A 22,964-nucleotide genomic window follows, 5' to 3' on the forward strand; every position below is an offset into this window, starting at 1 on the left:
GTATATTAGAATGTCAGGCAATAATTTAGAAGAACTTATTTTAACTTAACTTTTCTGTTTTTTAATAAATTCTATTACAAACCACCCAAAAATATTAACACATTTTTTTTGCCTGGTTATTGCAGCTTAGGCTAAAGATGTTTTTTTTTCTTGCATAAAATTTGATTGCAATTGGCTTCCAGGTTGAGAAAGCTTGTTGTGAGTTTTCCTGTGAGGAATCGTTCCTGGTGAAAGTGGAGGTTCAGGTCCTGTTACCCTCGACTGCAGAAACGAGATGCTGCATTTTGTGTTATTTTTCAAGACGCCTCCTCAGCTCCCAGCTCTCATCCCTCAGCCTGCACACTCAGCTAAAACGGTAACCCAGCAATCTATTGAAATGGTCTGAAAGCATTATCCACACAATGGAACATGTTAAAGCCAATGGTGTCCTGATAGGGCTGATGACACAGCTCGCTATGCCATAACAAGGAAGGTGTGAAAAAGGCATGAGGATATCTGAAAATAACCCCTCTGTTTTGCTGCACCCTGTGTTATGTTTCAGATGTACAAATGATTTGTATCTTACTTCAGCTTTCCCTACCATTTTTTTCATTTCCCCTTTTCACGACGACGCTCTTCCTACAAGGATGAGCTCTTTTAGATTAAAATGTGAAAATTACATGCAAATGGTTTCTTTTCTATCAAAGCCTGGGTCGATTTTGCCCACAGGAGCATGAGAAGTAATAAAAAATACTTGCCTTTAATAAAACTAAGTGGGTTTTACTCTAACTTTTGCACTGGATAAATGGGTGTCTGTGCAAAACTTTAATCAATCTACTGTATGTTGCAAATATGGTTTTATTGGGACAGATTGTGCACAGATTTCCACTTAATTAACCCAAACATTTTTTCACATTCTAATCCTATTGGCTTGATTTACTCCATAGTCAAATCAAATAAAGTCAATTGTTTTATATCTAAAAATCTTAGGTTTTGGAGTCTGGTTTTTCTTTAAAATGTGCGTTATTTAACACAGCGACTGTCAAAATTCACACTCCAATCTGTCAATCTGCACCCGGTCCAGTTGTGCAAACGACATCTTAGCACAGCACAGCACAGTACTACAACATTACATATTCAAAGGAAATTGATACATTTTTCAAGCAGGATAGCAACTGTTTTTGTCCACAAAAGGTTATTCAGGACCATAAAGAGAACAGTTATGGGACAAATTATCAATGAGCCATATTAAAACAGCTTTGACAGACTCAGCAGATTGAGATGCACCCTTAATGAGGAGCTTTGTAGCTGTTCCACAAACCAGAAAACCATAACAAGTAAATAATAAAGCTGTTTTAGGTAAGGTGTTGTTAGCACAACATACCAGCTTTGTAAAAACAAGAGATACATTTTATTAAAAAAATAGTTATGATGATTTAGAGGTAAATGTGTTAGAGCTTTACAAAAACCATCAGTTAACCCCAATAAATTCAGTTTCTCTTTGTATCTAACTCTTGAAATTGTATAAATGTATCATATTATTAAATGCTTTTTATTGTTAAACAGTTTCCTGCATAAGCTATATTTTGAAAATTGCACACAGAAAAAGTGGAATCTGTAAAAAGAACACTTATTTAAAGGGACCTAGATACTGATGGGTGATTTGAACCTAAATCTGTGTCACAGTATGCTGTGGTATTTATGGCAGTATTGTAAAAATTGCCAATATACTTAAAAAGATTAACTATAATGTTTTTGACAGCGCATCTGTCACTGCATACATTTAGAGCCAAAAAACACAAATACTCCTCTAACACTAAAACCTCATTAAATAGGCTACTGTTGTACATCAGCTATCGTAGTCCTATTTTAGACTGCTTTTCAATAGTTTTGCATTTGACAAGGGTCAGTGTTACTACTTGGAGCATGAGGCAGTACCTGCCCCGACGTTGTCATGCATACAGTAGAAGTACGAGGCCATACAAACTGAGTATCATTTTGAGTTGTTGCAATGATTGCTACAAATTGTTCATGCAGCAAAAGTAATGTTCAAAACTATACTTCCCTTTGTTATTGTTTTCAAATATCATTAGTTTATTGCAAAGGTGGGTAATCCAGGTTCCGAAAGTAAAAGCAGGGCCAGGGATTAACTCCAACCATTTGCATTTACAGCTCCACAGCAAAGATGAGGACTCATACAGAATACCCTTATAGAGTAAGGGCTCTTTAGCCAAAGTGGAAGTGCGTCAGCGGTCGCCATAAGTGCTGTCCAAATAGTGCAGTCAGTAAGGAAGGAGGTAGGAAAGGTATCCTGTATGCTCCCTCCTATGGCTAGTTTTACCTAGGAAGCCTGCTAAGAAGCCTTAGTTTATCACACAATCCTTTGTGTGACATGATGTATCAGCACAGCTCCCTCATGGAAATAAATAAAAATGTCCGGAGAGCAGAGAGCGCACACTTTGTAGTTCATTCTCAGAATGCTGTAGGCCTGAATTTGACTCACATCATCCATGTGCGTTTCCATCACGAAACGACGTTGGAGTTAAAGGCTGTCCGAACTCGGCCCAGCAATCTGAAGCACCTTTCCTCCACACAATAGAGCTCTTATTGTTGACCCCGTTCAAGGAGTAGGAGCTATTATTAAGGGTATTCAGATGGAGCCCCAGAATAAAATCACCTGGTTAAGTGAACGGGATGAAAGAAAACTAGGAAGGGTTTTCACATTCTGAAGCCGGATTCATCCACCTCTTTTTTATTGTTAATCAACATGAATCCAAATACTTAATTTCCATAATAACAGTGAACAATGTGATAATTACCTGTCTCTAGCTCACTAAAAGAGGATAGTGGCAATTCTTTTTTCACACCTGTTTTTGTCTGACTTTGGGTATCTGCAAGTTTTAGCTAATTGGTTTGTTGCTAGAGTCTTATTTAAAATGTCCTATAATATGAGAGAGTTCAGAAGTCAAACTATCTTTCTCCCTTGGGATACATGTTCTTAGACACAAGGATGAGCTGCACTATACCAAAAGAATCAATCACCAATGAAAAGTCCCAGTAATATTATTATTATTATTATTATTATTATTATTGTTCTTGTTGTTGTTATTAAAACTATTATATAGCAGCATCAGTTCATTAATATCAGTTCAAGAAAAGGTCATATCAAAACAATGCAGATCAACATAAAAAAGTAAAATATTTCCATGTCCCACTGTCCACCCCCCCCCCCCCCCCCCCAGTTCACTGCTGTAGTTCATGAGAGACCATGGATGTAGCTAGCCTACTTGTCGTCTTCCAATCCCAAACCATGCACTCATTAATGAGTTTTAGCAACACTGTGGCTAACTAATGTTTGTATCTGTTCATTAAATCAATTGGAGCTTCTTATGGTTAAAAACAAACAATTATGGGCATGAAGTGACATTACATTGCTTATAAGTTTCAAGCACATTTTGTAAAAGGGATTTGCTCATTGCTAGTCATTCTGGACCTTTGACCTTGTCAAAACATCAGATTAGGCCGCCTTGCCCCGACACCTGTAATATTCCCTGGCTCCGCTATTCACAATATTCGCAAACACTGCATCTTGGTGAGCAAAAGGAAAAAGCAGAACTTGACATGAAGTCATTAAAATTGCATTAGACTGAAGCTCATGGGTCCTATAGCTCAAGCACGTTTGCAGAAGTAACTACTGCATCACATACTTTGGCTCTCATCACTTTTACATGAATGTTGTGAACCTCGATCAGCAGCAAAATTACATGTCAGCTGCATGCAGAATGTGCCAGGGTGGCTTACTTAGGCATGTGTTGTCAGTGAAGTACTGCAGGAAGTTCTTGCATTCCTCCTCTTTGTTTCCACTGCCCGTGCAGTCACACCACGGAGAGATGGTCCAGTTGGTGAAGCTGTTGTCGACATAGTTGGGGGTCATTTCCGTCCCTGCATGGGAGTATTCCCACGTGAAAAAAAACCAAAAAACACATCCCCGCATGAATAGTTGTGGTCACTAATGGACAGTAATGGACTACATTTATTGCAAGTTATATGTAAAATAGGACACAAAATATTAGTTGCATGGATGGGTTTTCAATGCTGGAGTTTACAGGAAACGTTCTGTAATGCTTTATTTAGATATAAAGAGGCCATTAGGTATACAATTGTAAAGTAGTTGCTCTAGGGAGTGTATGCCCTGTTAGAATCCAGCACTCCTGCTACTAACATTTTACTTTTCAAATGTCTCTCTTTGAGTCAATGCTTTCAGCAGGAGTCATAAGCATTAGATGCACTTTGTGTAATATTTTATAGGAAAACCCAGGAAGCACTGTGGCATAACATCACTTCAGCCTACATGATGTATGACATATTGCGGTGAGACACAGCTGTGTACTGCATTATGGACACTTCAGCAACCATTAAGCAGGGAAAAAAAATACTTTTTATGTAAAATTTGCATTTACAAATCTTCTTAACCCATGCAAGGTCACATAACATCACCTTATAGATGCTCTACCCTGCAATGAGAAAATAGTCTGTCACTAGTCACATTATTTGCACAACATTTATTATGCTCAAACAGATGGTCGTCAAGTGTTTTAATTAACTACACCCTTTCTCACTGCCTCTGCTTCTTAATTTACTTCTGATAGTCAACTGTTGTCCAGTGTGCTGGCGAAGATATCAAACATGGAGGGAAAAGTCTACTGTCTAGTGATAAAGGGAGACTAGCCATGTAATATTTTATTTCAGGCTCTCATAATCACGCTTTGTTTAATCATGAATAGTGCCTCGCAAAATATTCATAACCCTTCAACTTTTCACCTTTTGGAAAGATGCTACCACAAACTTAAATGCATTTGTTGGAATTGTATGTGCTGTAGAGAACAATTATGAAATGGATACTGTGAGAAAGGATATACCGTTTTCCGATTAAAAAACAACAAAATCTGAAAAGACTCTCTAAATCAATGCTTTGATTTAGTTTTTGCAAGTAAGACCTTTGCACGTCTATAGACTTAATTTCCTTGTCTTTGCAAAATGACTAAAATTGGACGGAGAGTTTCTTGAAGCTGAGCCACAGATTCTCAACTGGATTCAGGTCCAGACTTTTGACTGGACCATTCAATTTGAAAGCTGTTCCTTTTCAGCTCTGATTATATATTTAATCACTTAGTTTTGTCCTGCTAGAGAGGGAACATCTGCCCCAGTCTTAAAAGTCTATTACAGCCTCTGAGGTTAACTTTTAGGACTGTCCTCTTTTCCACCGTTATATCAGCTGTAGCCAGCCCACTGTCCCTGTCGAAGAAAGGCATCCCCACAACCTGAGGCTGCCACCAGCAGGATTCTTGTTCAGGATGACGTATTCAGTGTGATGTTTGGTGTTAATTTACTGCCACAACTCAAGTTTGGCAAGTTGGTCAAAATTTTTACTATTTCCATTATGATGTCATCTGACCAGAGCACCTTATTTCAAACATGAGCTGGTTTCCTTGTTAGACTGGACTGCACATAGGACCTCCGTTTAAGAAGGGGTTTTCTTCTAACCACTGTTTCATAAAGGCTAGTGTTGTGCTGTGCACAACTAAAACATGTCATCAAAATTTCTCCCATGAGCTGTGAATTTTTGCAGCTCTGCCAGGGCTACCAAGGGACTCTTGGCTACGTCTCTGATTAACGCTCTTTTTGTCGGAACAGTCAGTCAATAACTTTCACTTGCACAATCTCTGAGGCCCGGCACAGCTAAACACTTGCCAAAGTGGGCTGGGTTTAATAGTTAGTTGACTTCTGAAGGCCACGGGTTTCATAGAGCTTTATTTAGGAGTATCAGAGTAAAGGAGGATGCATCCAACTAGACGCCACCAATGCTGATAATGAAAGCACATAAGCCCCTTTTCCATCGCCACTCAGAAGCCTGGTCCTTTTGAGAAGCTTGGGGCTTTTCAAATCTCTGGTAGCGTTTTTCATACACATTTACCCAACTAATTTTACTTTTCTGGGGTTTTGATTCCTCAAGCCACCCAGTACTTTGCTCCGCTTTCTCTGGGCTTGTTGAGGGGGGCAGGGTTGCGTACAGCAAGAAAAACTGTCCGAGAGGTAGCATCGGAGTGGTACTGCAGTTTTCCTCACAACTTCCCCAGATGTCATAACCCATTTTACATAAATGGCCCTTAGCAGATGGAAACACAGAAGCCCCCCCCCCCCAGCCCCCCACCCCTTTGGTTTACCCTGGGAAACCTAAGCCTGGGGCTTTAAATCCTGGGGCTTTTAATGGAAAAGGGGCTATACATTATAAAGCTTGAAAAAACATCTGAAAACCCATCTTTACTCTTAGGCTTTCAGTTCCAGTTTTTGTGTCTTATTTGTTTCAAGTAAATTGGAATAGTTATTTCAACATTGTTCCACATATTTTATCTCAGGATTTTTTTTTTGGTATATATACATTTTTTGACTTGTTTCATCTTGTGTTTCAGCCCAACCTGTGGTTTTAGATGTACTTTTTAAAATAAACTGACACTGATTTATGTTTCAGATTTTATCATTTTCCTTGCTCGTTACAGTGATGCACTACTGAGATAATGTCTCTTTAAAATATGTAAAAGACATTTTTGTTTACAACTTTTGACCCTTTATCTGATCTAAGATTTAACTGAGACGTTTTTATCACAGATTTTGAGCCACCATGTCAATCACAGCCATGTTCTCACCAATAAGCCTTGCGTAAGAGTTCAGACAGGCCTGGTGATTGTCTTGGTTGGGACAGGTTCCCACACTGTTCGGAGTCATCCAGCAGTTTGTTATGTAGTCAGCCAGTCTAGACCTAAAGAGAAAAAACAATGGCAGGAGCTTGAGTGCAGGAGAGGCAAACACAAACAAATGTACAATACTGAGTTGAATCCTAGACACCCTTTTCCATGAAGAGCAGCTGCCAGTTATGGTTAGTAAAATTAGAAGCAAAATCTGTTTTCTGGTTGCCACAACAGGTGCTCTGAAAAGACACCAATTCTCACCCGATGTGTCATATTCTATCAAGCTTACGAGCTATCTTCATATCTTTCCGTCGCAATCTCAGTTGTAGTATCTACATGCATCTGTACACAGGTGAGGCTGAATGAAACATGCCTTCAGGTTTCCTTGCTATCCTGGACGTTGTTCAGGTAACTTTATTTTTACCTGTCGGTAAATTTACTCTGAAGCAAGACAAAACATTCAGCATGGAACTTCAGCTCTAAAACAGTAAAACATAATGAAAAGAGATACAATTGTTATGGACATGCGATAGAAAAGATACGCATAACATTATGACTCAACAGATAAGCAATGTAAAACCTTTAAGTCAAAAGAACTTAAATATAACAGCTATAAAATCATAGGTTGTAATATTAGGATTCAAGCATCATCTTTCAAATTGGTACAAATATCTACACTAGGGCTATTCAACTAAATTGCTTCGGGGGCCACAGTTACTGAAGGCCAACAGCTCGGGGGCCAGACATTCAGCAATTCAAGTCATTATGTAAAAAGAAGTATTAAAACAATCTGTAACGTTTTAAGTTTTTTATTTTTTTATTTTACTGCATCAAATCATAACTGCAATAAACAGAGCCCAAATGTGTAATTCAAAGAAAGACGTCAAGTGTTGAAAATGCTTATTGGTGTGCATTTTCGTACACGATGTTGTCGGCTAAAACCTGTTGCAGTTTCACCTTTTTCTGTTCACACAGACAATAATAGAGACACAAAGCGGTGTTTCCATCTCAATTAGTCGCCTTAGATTAAAATCTAGTAGACAGCAAAGTTGCAGCTAATACAAAAACATTATAGCTGATATGGTAAACTCTTCAAAACAATGTTACAACACCGTAACATAGTGTAGTGACTTAAAGGGCACTCCTGAGAGAGACTGTAGTGTTATCAGGCTTGGGTTGAAATGGGACTGTTCACTTGTTCAATATTTTTCAGATCTGTTGGTGTAGGGGTGCTGGAGGGCCGGGGTTAAATAGAGACAGCACCATGAGTGAAGTGTCTGTTTCGTTTAGTGACACCCTCTGTTTGCTCTGCTTTCAGGTCAATAAATATGCCTACTGACAGCTCTTTGTTGGGCAATAATTGATGTGCAAAGAAAGGCAAAACATGTCTTGATTTAGAATACCCGACATGGCTTTCTACATGAATCTTACTCCAAGACTTAATAATGCCAATGGCAGTTTCTCTGTTAGCTGTGAGACAATCCTAATTGTGGTCGGCTTTAGAGAAATATTAAACCAAACTTACAACTGGCCACCAGAGGGTAATTGATTGTTCAACCACGCAGTTAGTGTGGGCCATGTTTCAGGGATTATTACAATGTTTGATTATTTATAATTTTATTTATTTATGTATTTATAACAAATAAGTCATTTGTGGACCGGTTTTGCATTCACTCCTGGGCCGGAAGTGGCCCACGGACCGACAGTTAAATAGCCCTGTTCTATTTAGCTCATTTGCAGTATCAAATCTGTTTTCATAACACTGTCTTCTGCATGTTGGGACAAGAAACCTTCGTCTGAACGTAGAGAGAAGGGCTGCATTCGAAAGGGTCTAATTAGTTACGATTCTTCAACCAAAGCGGAATCGCGTCAGCGGTCGCCATGCTAAGTGCTGTCTGAATAGTGGGTTAGTAAAGAAGGAGGTAGGCAAAGGAGCCTGGATATGCTTGTGATCATAGCTTCTTTAGCATAGGGAACTCGTGATGTCCCTTACCGCCGCCAAGTGGAGCTATAAGTATTCCCACAATCCTTTGTGAGATAGGACATATAAGCACAACCCACCTGACGGATATTAGCAAAAATGTCTGGAGAGAAGAGAGGCTGTAGGCCCAGATTTCACTCACATCATCCATGTACATTTCCATAACATAATGACGTTGGAGTTAAAGGCTATCCAAAACCTGTACCGCAGTCCAAAGCTCCCTTCCTCCCCATGATGGAGTTCTTAGTGTTGACCTTGTGAAAGGTCAAGTTGCATGAGCTAGGAACAGGAGCTAAGAGCCATAATTAGAACATTTTAGATGCAGCTTAAAACTCCAAATGAAAAAGAAGGAAGTCATTTCCCAAAACAGGTTCAGCTATCCATAGTGCCTGTTTCATATACAGGGATGCTGGACACAGCTGAGGCTCACCAATCAACCGACTACATTCTTTCCAAACTGTCTCCCAAAATTCACTCTCATCCACAAGGCAAAAAACGGTTGAGAAATAAGTTGTGCCTCAATGTGTTTGTGATAAGAGCGTTAAGCCTGTGTGGGCCCCCAGGGTGGCATTGCTAATCCACTTAGCTAGGTGTAGGGGTAAAAATGTGTGCAAAGTTGCCCTGCCTGTGCTGGTTACATCACTGCTGCTCACAATTAGTGCACATTTGTCACTTTTCTTTCCATGTGTCATGAGTCATTCACCCTGGCCTGGTGTGACCACCTTTTTTTTTTTTTTTTTCAGCCTGAAGTCCAAAGGCACTTTAAAGCTCCCCAGGTTGTTTTACCGTCAGTTAACAGGAGCTCTCAGACATCTTTGTGGAAACAAGAAAAGGTTTTAGGGATGGGTTTAGGTGAATTATGTTAATTAACATCATTCCAATGTTACTTCAAATTCAGTGTCAAAAAAATGGATCGCCAATCTAAACGTTTTAATAAAAGGTTTTCAGGTTTACTTTGCAGAGGAGAAGGATGATCTGCTTACATAAAAAAAAAAAACCTCTGGGTGGTAGTAACAAATGCTGAAAGCTTATCCGTGTTTGAGTTGACGTTTTTTTTTGTTTTTTTTTAGCATACCTGACAAAGCAGATTTGCTTCTTTTCACTTGTAACCGTTGCAGCTATCCATATCAGACACTTAACTATTCAGGCTTCTCTTATATATGTCCTGCCGTTGCTCCTGTTTTAGCTCAGTCTTTTGCTGTGCAGCCAGAGCATTAACAATGTAGAACGGAGCCTTTGTTTGTGTCTGTTTTGATGGTTTATTATGTAAAAATGTCCAGAAGATATTTGCTTGAAAATTCACAGAAAAGACGTCAAGTCCTTTCGATATATCAGAGCAATAGTAGGCAAGTAAGAGGGGAATAAGAAGATATTCCAAGTCTGACACAGTCACAAGCTAGTTAGTGCTGAACACTGGCTGGTGAGTTTACCACATTCTGTTTAAAACATTCATAATCAAAAAGCACCAACAAAGTGCTGATGTTGCAAGCGACAGTGCATCATAATTCTGTAAAAAGACAGAATATTAATGTAATTTACATATGCATGAAGCTTTGTCTACATATGCATTGCATCATGGAGACAAGGCTCAATCACCTATTCATCATTTTTCCACCATTTTCACGAGTTTCTGTCGTAATTGGAGAAGATGTAGAAGGCATTGCAATGATTGGAAGACTGTCCCTGCATGCTTATCAGCTAACATACAATCTTTTGCTTCAGTAGGAGGTACGCTGTTATTTAGAAATGTTACAGAAACAACATGTGCACACATAATATAATCTGTTAGAGACCAGCACGCTATTGCCCAGTATTTTATGTGGACCAGTATGAGCATTTGGCTAAAGGGTAGTAAAATAACAGTCCTCATGTCTCTGCCTGTCAATGTCTTTTTATTTATTTTTTTAAGTCACTGCTGGAGAAGCTTGGACAGTCCAGCAATAACCAATACAGACAGCCTGACGACATGGCAAGCTGCTCAAATAGCATGCAGAGAAAACTGGACACATACTTGGGTTTGTTGCCCTGTTGTTACTAATTGACCAAAAATCATTCTCATCCCTGGTGTCCCTGGCATGGAACGCGTCTTCCTGTTTAATGGATTAAAAACACCTGAATACAGGTTTGAAAAAACACAAGTGGTCAAACCCAAAAATCATAACTGACTGTGAAAACGTTGTGTCACTTTTTCTCCAGACACTGTGACATTGATTTGCAAAATAAATGGAAATGGAAAGTAAATGAACACTTACTTTCCAACAAAAAGAGAGTTTAGGACCAGTGAGCTGCAGTCCACTCTGTTCTTTTGACTTCATGTGAGAAGCTTCTGATGCTATTAGTGATTCAGGAGTGGCCTTAACACCAGGGGTTTGACAGTTGATACCCATATCCTGCTTATGTCTGTGTGTGCTGGCACAGTTTTTCCTTCCACTCAATTTACTATTAACTTGCTTAGATATAGCTCACTGTGAGCACCCAGCTTCTTTAATAATTACTTTTTGTGGCTCACCCTCCATATGGAGGGAGCCAATAGCTTTCTGCTGGACAACTGCCAAGTCCCTAGTCATCGCACTAATTCTGTGGGCAATAACATAACCGTTCTCAAATAAAAAAACTTTTTCATTTGTTTTGTGTATGTTTGTCAAGTAAAATGAAACTGAATAAATGCCCAACATATATTGTGCAGTGTGTATTAAATCTATATTTAAATATGATTCCCCTTTTTTAAATCAAATTACTGGAAAAAAAATGATACAGTGGTATTCTAATGTATTGTGATGGACCTGAAGAAGAAAATGTGCCTGCATGTTGTTTGTTAGAGACCAAAATGCTATCTCACTGCATTCTAAGCATGTATATAAAAATGATATACATGCTACATCATATAGCCTTGGGCAATCCACCCAAAACTGCCACTCATATCCATGTTAATTACTTCATCTCCAGCCATTATTTACAGATAAACCCAGATAGCCTATTGACATAAGTTGAAAAAACTGGACATATGCTTCGCTCTTCTGTCTTGTTGCAAATACTAATAGATGCACAGATGTGCATTCACTCATACACAAATATAGTGGCATAGAAAACTAGAATACACAATAAATTATACAATAAAAAAAGCATAAAAGTGTTCCTCTCAACTCATGCTCTCCCTACTCAGAGCCCCTTTCTCACTCATCTGCATTCAGAGTAAAAAAGCCACTTATGCCAACAGTAATGCAAAAGATGATAAAAAATGTAGAACAGGCAGAAGAAAAGAGAACATTTTTGCTGTGCCTAAACAAAGCAACCTTTAAAAGCACCTTTTTCCCATTTTTCCTATTATAAAGGGGAAATAAAACTCTTTAACTTTTGTGCGAACACAGAATGCAAATGTCAGATTTCTGCTGGCACAGAATAGACCACAAAGGATTAAAGTAACCGAACGAGCACAAGTTTCCTTTTAGTCGCAGAGCTCTTTCCGACAATGACGGCTTAAAAACAGTAATTTAAAGTTTAGAGAGGTGTCCTGCGTGTTCAGACAATGGCGTTCCAACACCAGGATTCGGTGCATTTCATGGCTTCCACGGACTTTCCATTATATCTCGGCAAAGCGCCTCTTGCTGCTGAAATTACAGGCTGTCTAGCTCAACGGAGTTTTATGGTCATTTCAGCCACTCAGCCCCCAGGGAAGTGGCAGGGGGAGCCCCCACAGAGGTAGACTTCTTTCAAGCAACCTGACACTTTAAACACAGTCATCCGGGTGAGCGCTGAGTGCCTGTCCATCGTGCTTGGCAGTAATAGAAAACTAATGGCTTTTTCTATGGATTCTTATTCCTATCACTGGATGGCCATGACAAACAATGCAACTTAAATCAGATGAGTGTCAGTCCTGGAAACCATTTCCTCAAGATGGAGAAGAGGCAAGAAGAAAAACTGTTATCAGACATCATTTAAAACAGTTTATTGGGAGCCTTTTCTCGTTTGGAGACCTTCCTTCCATCTACTTTCCAGAAATATGAGCTTTTCTGCAGATGATAATATCGGTTAAATGTTAAGTTGCAGCTGCTGAGCCTTATCGCTGAGCCTTATCACTTTTCTCAGTCTTCAATCTAAAGACACTCTACAACTCATATCTCATCTACATCAGGCCTAACAATATTCCCCCAGACAAAGAGCTGCACAATAGCACTTCCATGAAACAAATGGAAAAGAACAAAGCGGTTTTGTTTCCTGTCTGACCTCTTCCACATCCACTTCCCTTTCTTTCTTTTTCGTCTGTTCTCCTCTGACCTTATCTCTCCTCGCCTCCTCTAGGCTCTCCTCTGTTGTTGTCACTTTCGCTTCAGATGCTCTCGTGAATTTGACCCCAGTTTAGAAAACATGACCCAGTGGCCCCCTGTGTCCTTTTGTCACTGAATGTCAAATGGCAAAATAAATAATGGGTTGAAAACAGCTGAGATTTGATTTTTACTCTTTTTTGACATTGTTTTCCCTACATCCTGCATCGCGCTTTAATATGTCATAAACAATAAAAATCCAACTATCCTGACAGCATCGCTCTGACCTTGTCAGAGGAGCTTTTTGAGACTTTCGACAGTCTTCAGTGTCTTTTGCTCTATTTTTCCGCACCTGCGTTGTGGCTGATGACTCTGTGACTTTGGTCAGAGGTGACTGTGTTTTATCCAAAAGCTATTTTCACTTCAATGTTTCTGGACAAAAAACTGCCATCTTTGGCATCTCTGAGCTCCCTGGGATTCCCCGGTCAATACTTTTAAAGGGCATTGCACACAGAAGGAATTCAGTCCAAGAAGAAGACGGTTTAATGTATATCCCGACGTTTTCTTCCCGTACCCAGCTGGACCCAAAAGCAAATAAAAATAGGCTAAGTTTACTTTGTCATTACTGTAAAAAAAATTTCAATTAAAGAGTAACATAACAATTTCAAAGGGAAATTCAACTACATTTCATTATTTATTTATTTCAAAAAAATACTTTGCATGTATTCACAGTAAAGCTGGTGTCAGGCAGTTTCTTATCTTGGCTTCAACTCTTCTGGGAGACTTTTCACAAGTCTAGGAGTATATTTATGGAGCGTCTGGAGTGTTGCGTCTTTATTTAACTTGCTTTGTGTAATGTGCAGTCATGTTTGGTACTGGAAGGAGTTATCCCTAAAATGTTGCCACAAAGTAAAGAGCACCCAGTTATCTCAAATGTTTTGGTATGCGGAAGCATTAAGAGTTCCTTAGACTGGAGGTAAGGAGCCTGATTCCCTAAAAACAGCCCCACACCTGTGAACCAAACTTTACCCTTTACTCAAAGCAGTCAGGCAATTGCTGATCTCCTGGTACTGTAACTGCCAAACCCAGACTTGTCCATTGGACTGTCAGATGGAGAGGCATGGTTTGTTGCTTAGTCATCACTGCATCGGAGAGCTTGCACTGCATTTGGAGATGTAAGGCTTGGATGCAGTTCCTCAGCCATCAAGACCCATTTTCTGAATATCTACGCACTGTTCTTGAGCTAATCTGAAGGCCACATGAAGTTTGAAGGTCTGTGGCGATTGACTCTGGATAAAGTTGATGACCTCTGCGCACTCTGTGCTTCGGTATTCTTTGTGCACCTTATGTGACTTTAGGTGGCCTGCCACTTTGTTGCTACGTCGCTGTGGTTCTCAGTCACTTCTATTTAATATAATACCTATAACAGCTGGAACACTTGGAAAATGTAGCGACAAGGACATTTCTCAAATGGGCTTATTGCATAGGTGGATAGCTTTTCACAATACAGAGCTTAAATTCAGTGAGCTCCTCAGAGTGAATTATTCTTTCACAAGTTGTTGTAGAAGCAGCCTTGGTATGATGAAAAACAAATGTTACACAGGAGTATAATTAACTGAATTGTGTGAAATATCACATTCTGTCATGCACAAAGTATGGCTGCTGCTTCTATTCCACCCCTAGTTCGAATAGCAGGGATTTTTTGGTACTGAACAAAGTCACTGTCTCTTAATTTTCAAGTTTACTTCATGTGTGTCCCCAAGTGGTCAGGTAACTAAGCTGAATGAATCTAAAAGTGGGTCATACCATAAGTTTGACTCTCAGTTTCAAGTCATTGCCAAGGTGAGTGAATCATCATCAGCGCAGAGCCATTTACATCCGGTTGCATAATACTAAGTAATATCACCGTGTCATTGCAGTGACATTTGAATAGCAGTTCTGCAAATGCATTTGCAGTCGCACACATGTTTAACAAACATTTTCTGACATGTCCAAAACATCTGTGGCAGCCCGGCTTAGCTGGCGATCATACTGTGCTTGCTAGAGTGGTAAAAGCATAGGAACGTGATGATGCTGGACTGTTATTTTTCCAGTGCATCATGTCTAATAGATAATGAACATCATAGATCATTTGGCTATGCAAAAGAGCACACTGGCCGGTTAATTGTGTAGCCAAGTGTCCCAAAACACACCTACTGATGTTATAGAGACGAAAGTCCAAGGGCTGAATGGCTAGCTTTGTAAAAATAAATACATATTTTAAAAAATCTGTGTATTTAAGGCCTTTCTGAACTCCCTAAATATCCTCAACAAGACAGGTGTCTATGAAGCAAAGTATAGGAATGCAGCTAATGGGTGATATTCTCTTGAAAGGATAGGACAATGTTCCCATAAATTATGTATAACATTTACCAATGAAATAACTCTTAGTTACATAGATAACATATATAAAAATATATCAACATGTTAGACACTTTGAATACTACAGATTTCATTAATGTTTTAATCAAAATAATAAAAAATGAAAGATGAGGCCCCATTTGACACATTCACAACCACAAATTGACCTTTCTGTGGATAAGTAAGAAGCGCTATTGATAATGTTTCATTAATAATATATATGGAAGCACTGAAAGAAAAGACCGTAATGGAAAGTCCACGCCTAGTCGGAAGTTATTGGAATTTTCCACAAGGCCATGTTTCCTTTGCGATTACAGTTAGGAAAGTAAATAGGCATTTACTAATCTGTGTATTGAGATGAAAGGCACGACTCTTTTCCCTGCCTCATTCCTCTAACTACTTCAATTCCACTATCATTCTTTTTTTTTTTCATTTCATCCCTTTATACCACTCACATTTGTAGCCCGCAAGCTAAGCATGTCTCCAGTAAAGGCGATGCCCGATTAAAGCTGCTCACTGCAGAACACTGAAGTATGTATGAGGAAGAAAAAAGGTCACAATTTGACACACGATTTGCTTCAAAAACACAGAGCTCAGCACCAGTAAAAAACAACAAAAATTTAAACAAAACACTTCAGTACTTTGTAATGTAACCAGTGGAGGAGAAAGGGTTCTGGCACTGCCTTGAGCGGAGTCCTTTAAAGGTAAGAAAGGGAAACATCCTGTTTGTATGAGTGATTTTATTTCCCTGTCTGTTTTTGGGTTATTTTCATATTAAGTCTTGAGGCGTTTGGGGTGGGAACAATGGCAAAAAATAGACTTTGATGCTAATTTGCGGGACAGTTTGACCTGTCCTAGTTTCGTTAGGAGGGTATTTGTGCCTCAAGTTTGAGGTTTCTATCCATGAAGGCTGCTGAGTGGCTGTCGGGTTTAAACTGGAAAAAATATATATAATAAGTATAGTACAACAATAGAGCTGATTACTATGTTATACATTTTTTCTTTTTTTCTAATCAAGTTTAGAAAGATACTTTACATCTAGATAGATAGAGAAGATAGATAAGATAGATTACCTCTGATTAATCAGGAGTTTTTTTAATTGTAATTAAAACTCTATTTTTGCTTTTACATTTTTCATTTAACCCTGAAACCATCACAAAACTAAAACTGTGTGTGTCATGGTGTTGGACTTCTACTCTCATTTACATCAAGGTCCTACTTAACAGCTAAAAGTTCATTTTCTATTAAGATCTTGAAACATTATGGTAAAAGTACAAAAAAAAACAACAACATATTTTTCTAAAATGTTTTCTTGCAATCTTGACAACTTTGTTAAATTCAATTATTATGAAGATGAGAAGCAGCCATTGACATCCATTAGTCTGGAAGAGGTTACAAAGTAATTACTAAGGATTGAGAACAGTGAACCACATTGAAAGATATCCAAAACAGAGAACAGCAACGAACCGTTCCAGGCAACCAAAATTACCCCAAGAGACAAATCAACACAATCAAGACAAATCAACCAGGAAGTCACAAAACTGATATCAGCAACATTTAAAGCATTGTAGGCTTACACGAAAGAAAATGTGCAAAAATCCAATCCATGGGGCGACTTTGATCCCTTGTTTATAACTGAAGAAACCTTTTGTATAAGATGTGAAACATCTACAATTAACAAAAGAAAAAGCCCTGTTGCCTTTGAGTTAAGCACTTACAATTGTCTTGTTCTGGATAACTGTGAACCTGCAATGTAAAACCAACCCATTTCAGACAAAGAACATCATACCCACAGCTACATGGCTGCTCTGCTGGACTAGTAATAATTGATAGAAACAATTACTCTACCCCATCAAAAAATTCTATTAGAAAAATGTCCGCGTGTTGGTTTGTGTCCTTTAGCTCAAGGTTACCAAGGTTATGCAGAAGGACAAACCACCAAGTACACCTCTACAGGGCTAATAAATGACACAAAACCACAAAATTAAAGTTTCTGATGTAACGTTGATGAACTTTAAACCAAAATCTAATAGATATGGTGTGACATGACCTTCAATAGGTGGTTCTCGCTCCAACATGGCTGAATAAAACAATTCTGCAAAGAGAAGTCGGCCAAAATCCTTCAACAATCATGTAAAAACTTCTTGGCAGCTATTCCCCACCCATGATAGCAGTTGTAGCAGCCACAGGCAGAACAATCAGTGATCTGGTTTAGGTAACAATAACTTTTTTACACATGTTTAGGTTGGATTAACAAACACTTTTTTCCACAGCTATGATGCCACCTGTGCAACATTTTCTTTTATATCTGTGCAACATTTTCTTTGTGCAACATTTTATTTTATATGTCTGTCAGTATTATGATTCTGATGTAAATGATGTACATTTTTACATGCGACAAAAAGGTCATCCCACAACAAATAATATCTCTTTTATAAGGATATGAAGCTAAAATGGAAAAGTCTTTGAAAATGTAAATACTAACCCTGCATCTACTGTTTAAAAGCAGAAGAGCAGACTGCTGTGCATCAGAATAATATTATATAAAGATGGTGCTACAAGAACATGTTTGTGAAAGTATTTATGATAGATGGCTTAGAGATAATGAAAACCAAATAATCAGTGTCTCTGAAAAGTTTAACACTACATAGACAGTCTCTAAAAGTAGAATGGGAGGCAGATCTTTTAGTCATCAGGCTCCTGTCCTGTGGAACCAACTCCCAGTTTTGGTCCGTGAGGCTGGAGGACATCAGCGTCTATTTTTCTTACTCTGCTGAGTTCTCCTACCGTTCTCCAATTTGCATTGTTTGTTGTTATTTCAACTTTTAACTTTTTGTTCTCTGTCATTTTTTTCTTCTTAGTTGGTACACCTGTTCTGGCGTTCTGTTAGCTTTGACATCATCCAGGTGAGGCAAATCATCCACTATTACCATATAACATAGAAAGGATTCCTGGATCAATGTGTGCTTCTGTGCTTTTTGTTTCTCTGCTCTGTCTTCTCTAACCCCCAGTTGATTGAGGCAGATAACCCTCAACTGGAGGTTTTCCTGCCTGTTAAAGGGGAGTTTTTCTCTCCACTGTCGCTTCATGCTTGCTCAGTATGAGGGATTGCTGCAAAGCCATTAACAATGCAGAAGACTGTCCATTGTGGCTTCACACTCTTTCAGGAGGAGAGAATGCTGCTTGTCAAGACTTGATGTGATCTACTGGGTTTCTTTAGATAAGAAACTTTTTGACCAAACTGTCTGGATGATTTGATTTAATTTTACTTTGTAAAAAGCCTTGAGATATCATGCGTTGTGAATTACTGCTATATGAATTGAACATAACTAAAAAAATGTGCATATAAATTTTATGTAATGGCTATATTATGATCTACACAATCATGGGGTAGACTGCTGACTTGTCATTGACCCCCTCAACAAGGAAGGTATGCTACTGTACAAAAGGTCATTGCTAAAGAAACTGAGTAATGTATGCAATAATATTCTTAGAATAGAAAGTTGAGTGGAAGGAAAAAGTGTTGTAGGAAAATATGCAGCAGCAACAGAAATAACTGCAGCCTTGAGAGGATTGTCAACAAAAATCAATTCATGAATTTGGGAGAGCTTCACAAGGAGTGGACTGACGCTGGAGTCAGTGCTTGAAGAGCCACTAACCACAGACAAATGATACACATATGACACATTTCCTGTCCCACTCCGGAACCAGAGACATAAACGTATCATGTGGGCTAAGGAGTAAAAGAAGTGGACTCACTGATCAAAAATCCTCTTTTAAGATGAAAGTAAAGTTTGGAAATTAAGGCCTTAAAGTCTACACAGGAACAGTGGAGAGGAAGAGCAACCATGTTGACTTCAGTACCTCTGAAGTTCAGTAAGAAGGTTCCACAGTCAGGGATGGTCAGGGGGCCATATTGGTGTTGGCCCTCTGTGTTTTCTGAAGTCAACTATCATATTTTTTATTATCTGCCTTGATTTCTAAAGAGTATCTGAAGAATCCACTTTTGTTGATTCACAACCCCAACTTTGAGAACCAATGCACTGGACCATAATCATGCTTTGATTTACAAAGCAGTCCCCTCTTTTTGAAGTAATACGTATTTTATTATCCAATGAGGACTTTCCCGTGAAATCTACAGGGCCAATTTTTGGTTGATTATCAATAGCAAACCCATTTTTTAGAGTCCCAGCCATGCTGTATGTCAGACCCTGAGGTTGGGGCAGAATTAGCAGCCTGGGAATACTTCAAGGCTTCTCACAAGTGAAAAGTACAAACATGTCTGTGTGGAATGTATGTGAGAGCGAAAAAGTGATAAGAAACTGATGATAAAAGTGTAGCAGTCTCCAGATTTCTTTCAGCTTTATCACAGAAGCTATACAGAGTAATGTCATCTGGGCCAGTCTTTCTCCCCACACCGTCCCCCCTCAGTGGGGACTTAAGTTGTCAGATACAAGAGAACGGACTGTTGAGTGCGGGCAGCGTGTGTGTGTGCGTGCGCGCGCATGTGTGTAAGTAAGAGAGAAATACCCAATGAATTTTCAACAAGCACCATCAGCCTGGTCCTGTATATCTCCCAAACTGGGTCAGCTTACCTGTGTGCTCATTGATTATTTCTCACCTACCCGCTCTGAAAACCAGAGGCCAAATAACTTAATCAAAGAGCGCTCAGTGATCGTGTCGAACGGGGGAAATGAATCAAAGATAGAAGTGTTGCATTGATCTCCCAGAGAATCAATATAGCACAAGTACGAATACAGCTCAACGCTCTTTGGGTTTGTTTTTATCGGGCATGTCTTTCGCAAACCGACATGGGAAAGGATGGGGAGCGTCTGTGCTTTCATGCCCAAACACTCATTCGTGCACAAAAACACGCACGGCCAGTTCTGACAGAAAAGGGGAAAAAATAAAGGCGAAGATAAATAGGGAATTGGACAGTTGCAAACAGAGAAATGCTTTTTAGTTTGTGTAGGATTATGGCAGGCAGCGCTGTTGTAACTGAAGCAGAAGTACAACCAGGTGTAAGGAAAGTCTGCTGCTCCATTTAATACGTGTTTTCTGTCCATCTAGACTCCATGGTATGCCAACAATCACCTCCACAGAGAACCAGGAGAGAATGAAATATTCTAGTGCAATATGCCACCCAGGCCCTCGCCAAAATTATATAATTGAAATCTTTTCAAGTGTTTGCTCCATCTGGAGCAATCTAAACCTTCTCCAAAGGGTGAAATCACAGCCAATTTGGCAATCAATACTCTCAAGGTATACCAAAGGCCTTTACTCTTTACTTCTGTTAAGATGGTAAATAGAAGCTTTTTCCAAGTATGAAAATAATGTAAATAAAAATGGGATGAATGCGACAATCAGTCTGGGACATAGAAATCAGACAGTTTCCTCTTAATCTTGCTCTGATCTGTAATCAGCGAGTCAAATACTGAAAAATCTAATTTTCTCTCCTGTTCAATAAATGCACCGAAAACTATGAGGTCCCATCGTTTTCAGTCATTGAACCCATCGACCGACATGATGTAATTTGACGCATTTTTAAAAATGTAATTAAATTCAGATACATGTCTGATGCATAAATGGGACTAATCGTGTAACTCTGGGATATTGTGGATTCACAGTTTATGTCTTTATCAAAGATTCTGACGCACATGTTTTACTTTTAGGGGTTCGAAAAAAAGTGACTGGTCAAAAAAAAAGAAAGAAAGAAAGAAAGAAAGAAAAAAGAGAGAGAGAAAAAAAAACTGAAAGAAACCGTGCCGGCCACAAAAAGTTTGATCAGTGCATCTCTTCAAGTAGGTATGAATTTTAAAATCGGTTTCCACCGGGGAGGCTCTGGGCTTAGTGCAACCCCATCTCTACATGCATGTGTTGCACAGAGCAGTAATGTACTGTATAAAATAGCCTGTGGCGTCTATCGCAAATACCCATAGCTGTTTGAACAAACCACTGACCTCCAACTGACTGCAGTAGCCCACATTGATTCTGAGTACTCCCCCCACCCACACCCCATGTTCTCCTCTGCCTCTCTGTCTCATTATATCTCCCTTCCTCTTCCCATTCCCTCTCCTATCTTCAGTAATCTGTTGTTCTCAAATAAAATTGGTCTGACAAGCTGTGTATCCCCTTTTTTCTACTCAGACAGGTGTCTCTAGGGGCAAGTAAAGGCCTGTCACTAAACAATCCCCCTCTCTGCTTATACCATCTGAGACTTAAAAAAGGGGCCATAGAACGTTTACACAAATCTTGTACGTTACTTTGCTGAAATTTAAAGTTAAATGATGCCCTATTGCTTATATGATCCTGATTGTTCAAAGACCTTTTTTTTAAATTCTGCCTGTTTCTAAAACAGGAGTTTACAACATGATGAGTTGCTACAATGCCTTGTACAGGTGTTAATATCCCCTAATTCTTTAACATTTTGTGACAGAATAATCCCACATTTCATTGTACTTAATAAGTGTTTTATGTATTAGGCCAACTGTAAGTGTTGAATTCATTCAGTTCATTTATACAATTCAATTCACAACGCATGTCATCTTAAGGCACTTTACAAAAAAAAACCAAAAAACAATTGTACTGAAAAGTGTGCATATTTATTCAGCCCCATTTACTCTAGGACGAACTCTTGGGACACCAAGTCCCTTCAAATATCCCATAATTAATACATAGGATATATACTGTATGTAGGATATGTTATCAGTATAATCTGTTCTTTGAGTGTGCGTTGAAACAACAAATATTGTGAATTGGTGACATATAAATAAACAGAATTAAATCTTAATTGTTTGTAGGAGAGAAATAGTGATCAAACAGCATGATGAAAACCAAGGGAGAAATTACAGGGAGAAATGATGTCTGAAACGTGTGGTAAGCCCACTCTGCAGTCTGCCACAAGTCATGCAGGGCAAAAAGTGGAAGACGTCTGGATGTACATTGTCCAGATGAGACCAAAACTGAGGTTTTTTTGGTCTATCAAAATGCAACGTATGGTGGGAAACTAAAACCCTTAAAACACAATCTCGAACATAAAACATTGTGGTGGCAGCATCATGCTGTGTGAAGGCTGTCTTCAGTAGTGACAGGTCAGACATCAGAAATGATGGGAAAATGGATGGAGCTAAGCATAATCCTGGAAAAAAAACGTGTTGGAGGCAGCAAAAGACCTGAGATGTGGGTTCAGGTTCATCTTCCAGCAGGACCACGACCCGAAACATGCTGCCTGAGCTACAATGTAGTGATTAAGATCAAACCAAATTCAGAAGTTAGCATGCTCACAGAAGTTATGTGTGCTCTTAAACCAAGCTGAGTGAGTTTAGGCTATTCATTTAAATATTACATTTCATATAATAAATATAATAAATAGTAATTTGAATCTCTAGGAGTCCAAAGCTGATAGAGACATACCCTGAAAGACTTGCAGGTGGAATAGCAGCGAAAGATGTTTTTGTTAAGTATGGACTCAGATTGGCTGAATACCACTGAATGCCAGACCTATTCAATTATCATATTGTTCACAAAAAAAACAAACAAAAAAACAATAACCCCATAATACATTAAATGTAGTGATTGTTACATTAATTACTTTTC

The 22,964-nt window shown here is 38.9% G+C and overlaps 1 protein-coding gene across 2 annotated transcripts in view; it reads right to left on the reverse strand.

The window, feature by feature from the left end:
* LOC105926805 (GDNF family receptor alpha-2) overlaps nt 1-22,964 on the reverse strand; it is a 93,620-nt gene that overhangs the window by 22,372 nt on the left and 48,284 nt on the right. For both annotated transcript variants that reach the window (XM_036144441.1, XM_036144440.1), the window contains exons 5-6: nt 6,684-6,796; nt 3,781-3,921 (exon numbers count right to left, since the gene is read on the reverse strand). In XM_036144441.1, the coding sequence (XP_036000334.1) occupies nt 3,781-3,921; nt 6,684-6,796 (254 nt within the window). The remainder of the gene's footprint in view (nt 1-3,780; nt 3,922-6,683; nt 6,797-22,964) is intronic.

Source organism: Fundulus heteroclitus, chromosome 12, assembly GCF_011125445.2.
Source record: "Fundulus heteroclitus isolate FHET01 chromosome 12, MU-UCD_Fhet_4.1, whole genome shotgun sequence".
NCBI classification, from domain to species: domain Eukaryota; kingdom Metazoa; phylum Chordata; class Actinopteri; order Cyprinodontiformes; family Fundulidae; genus Fundulus; species Fundulus heteroclitus.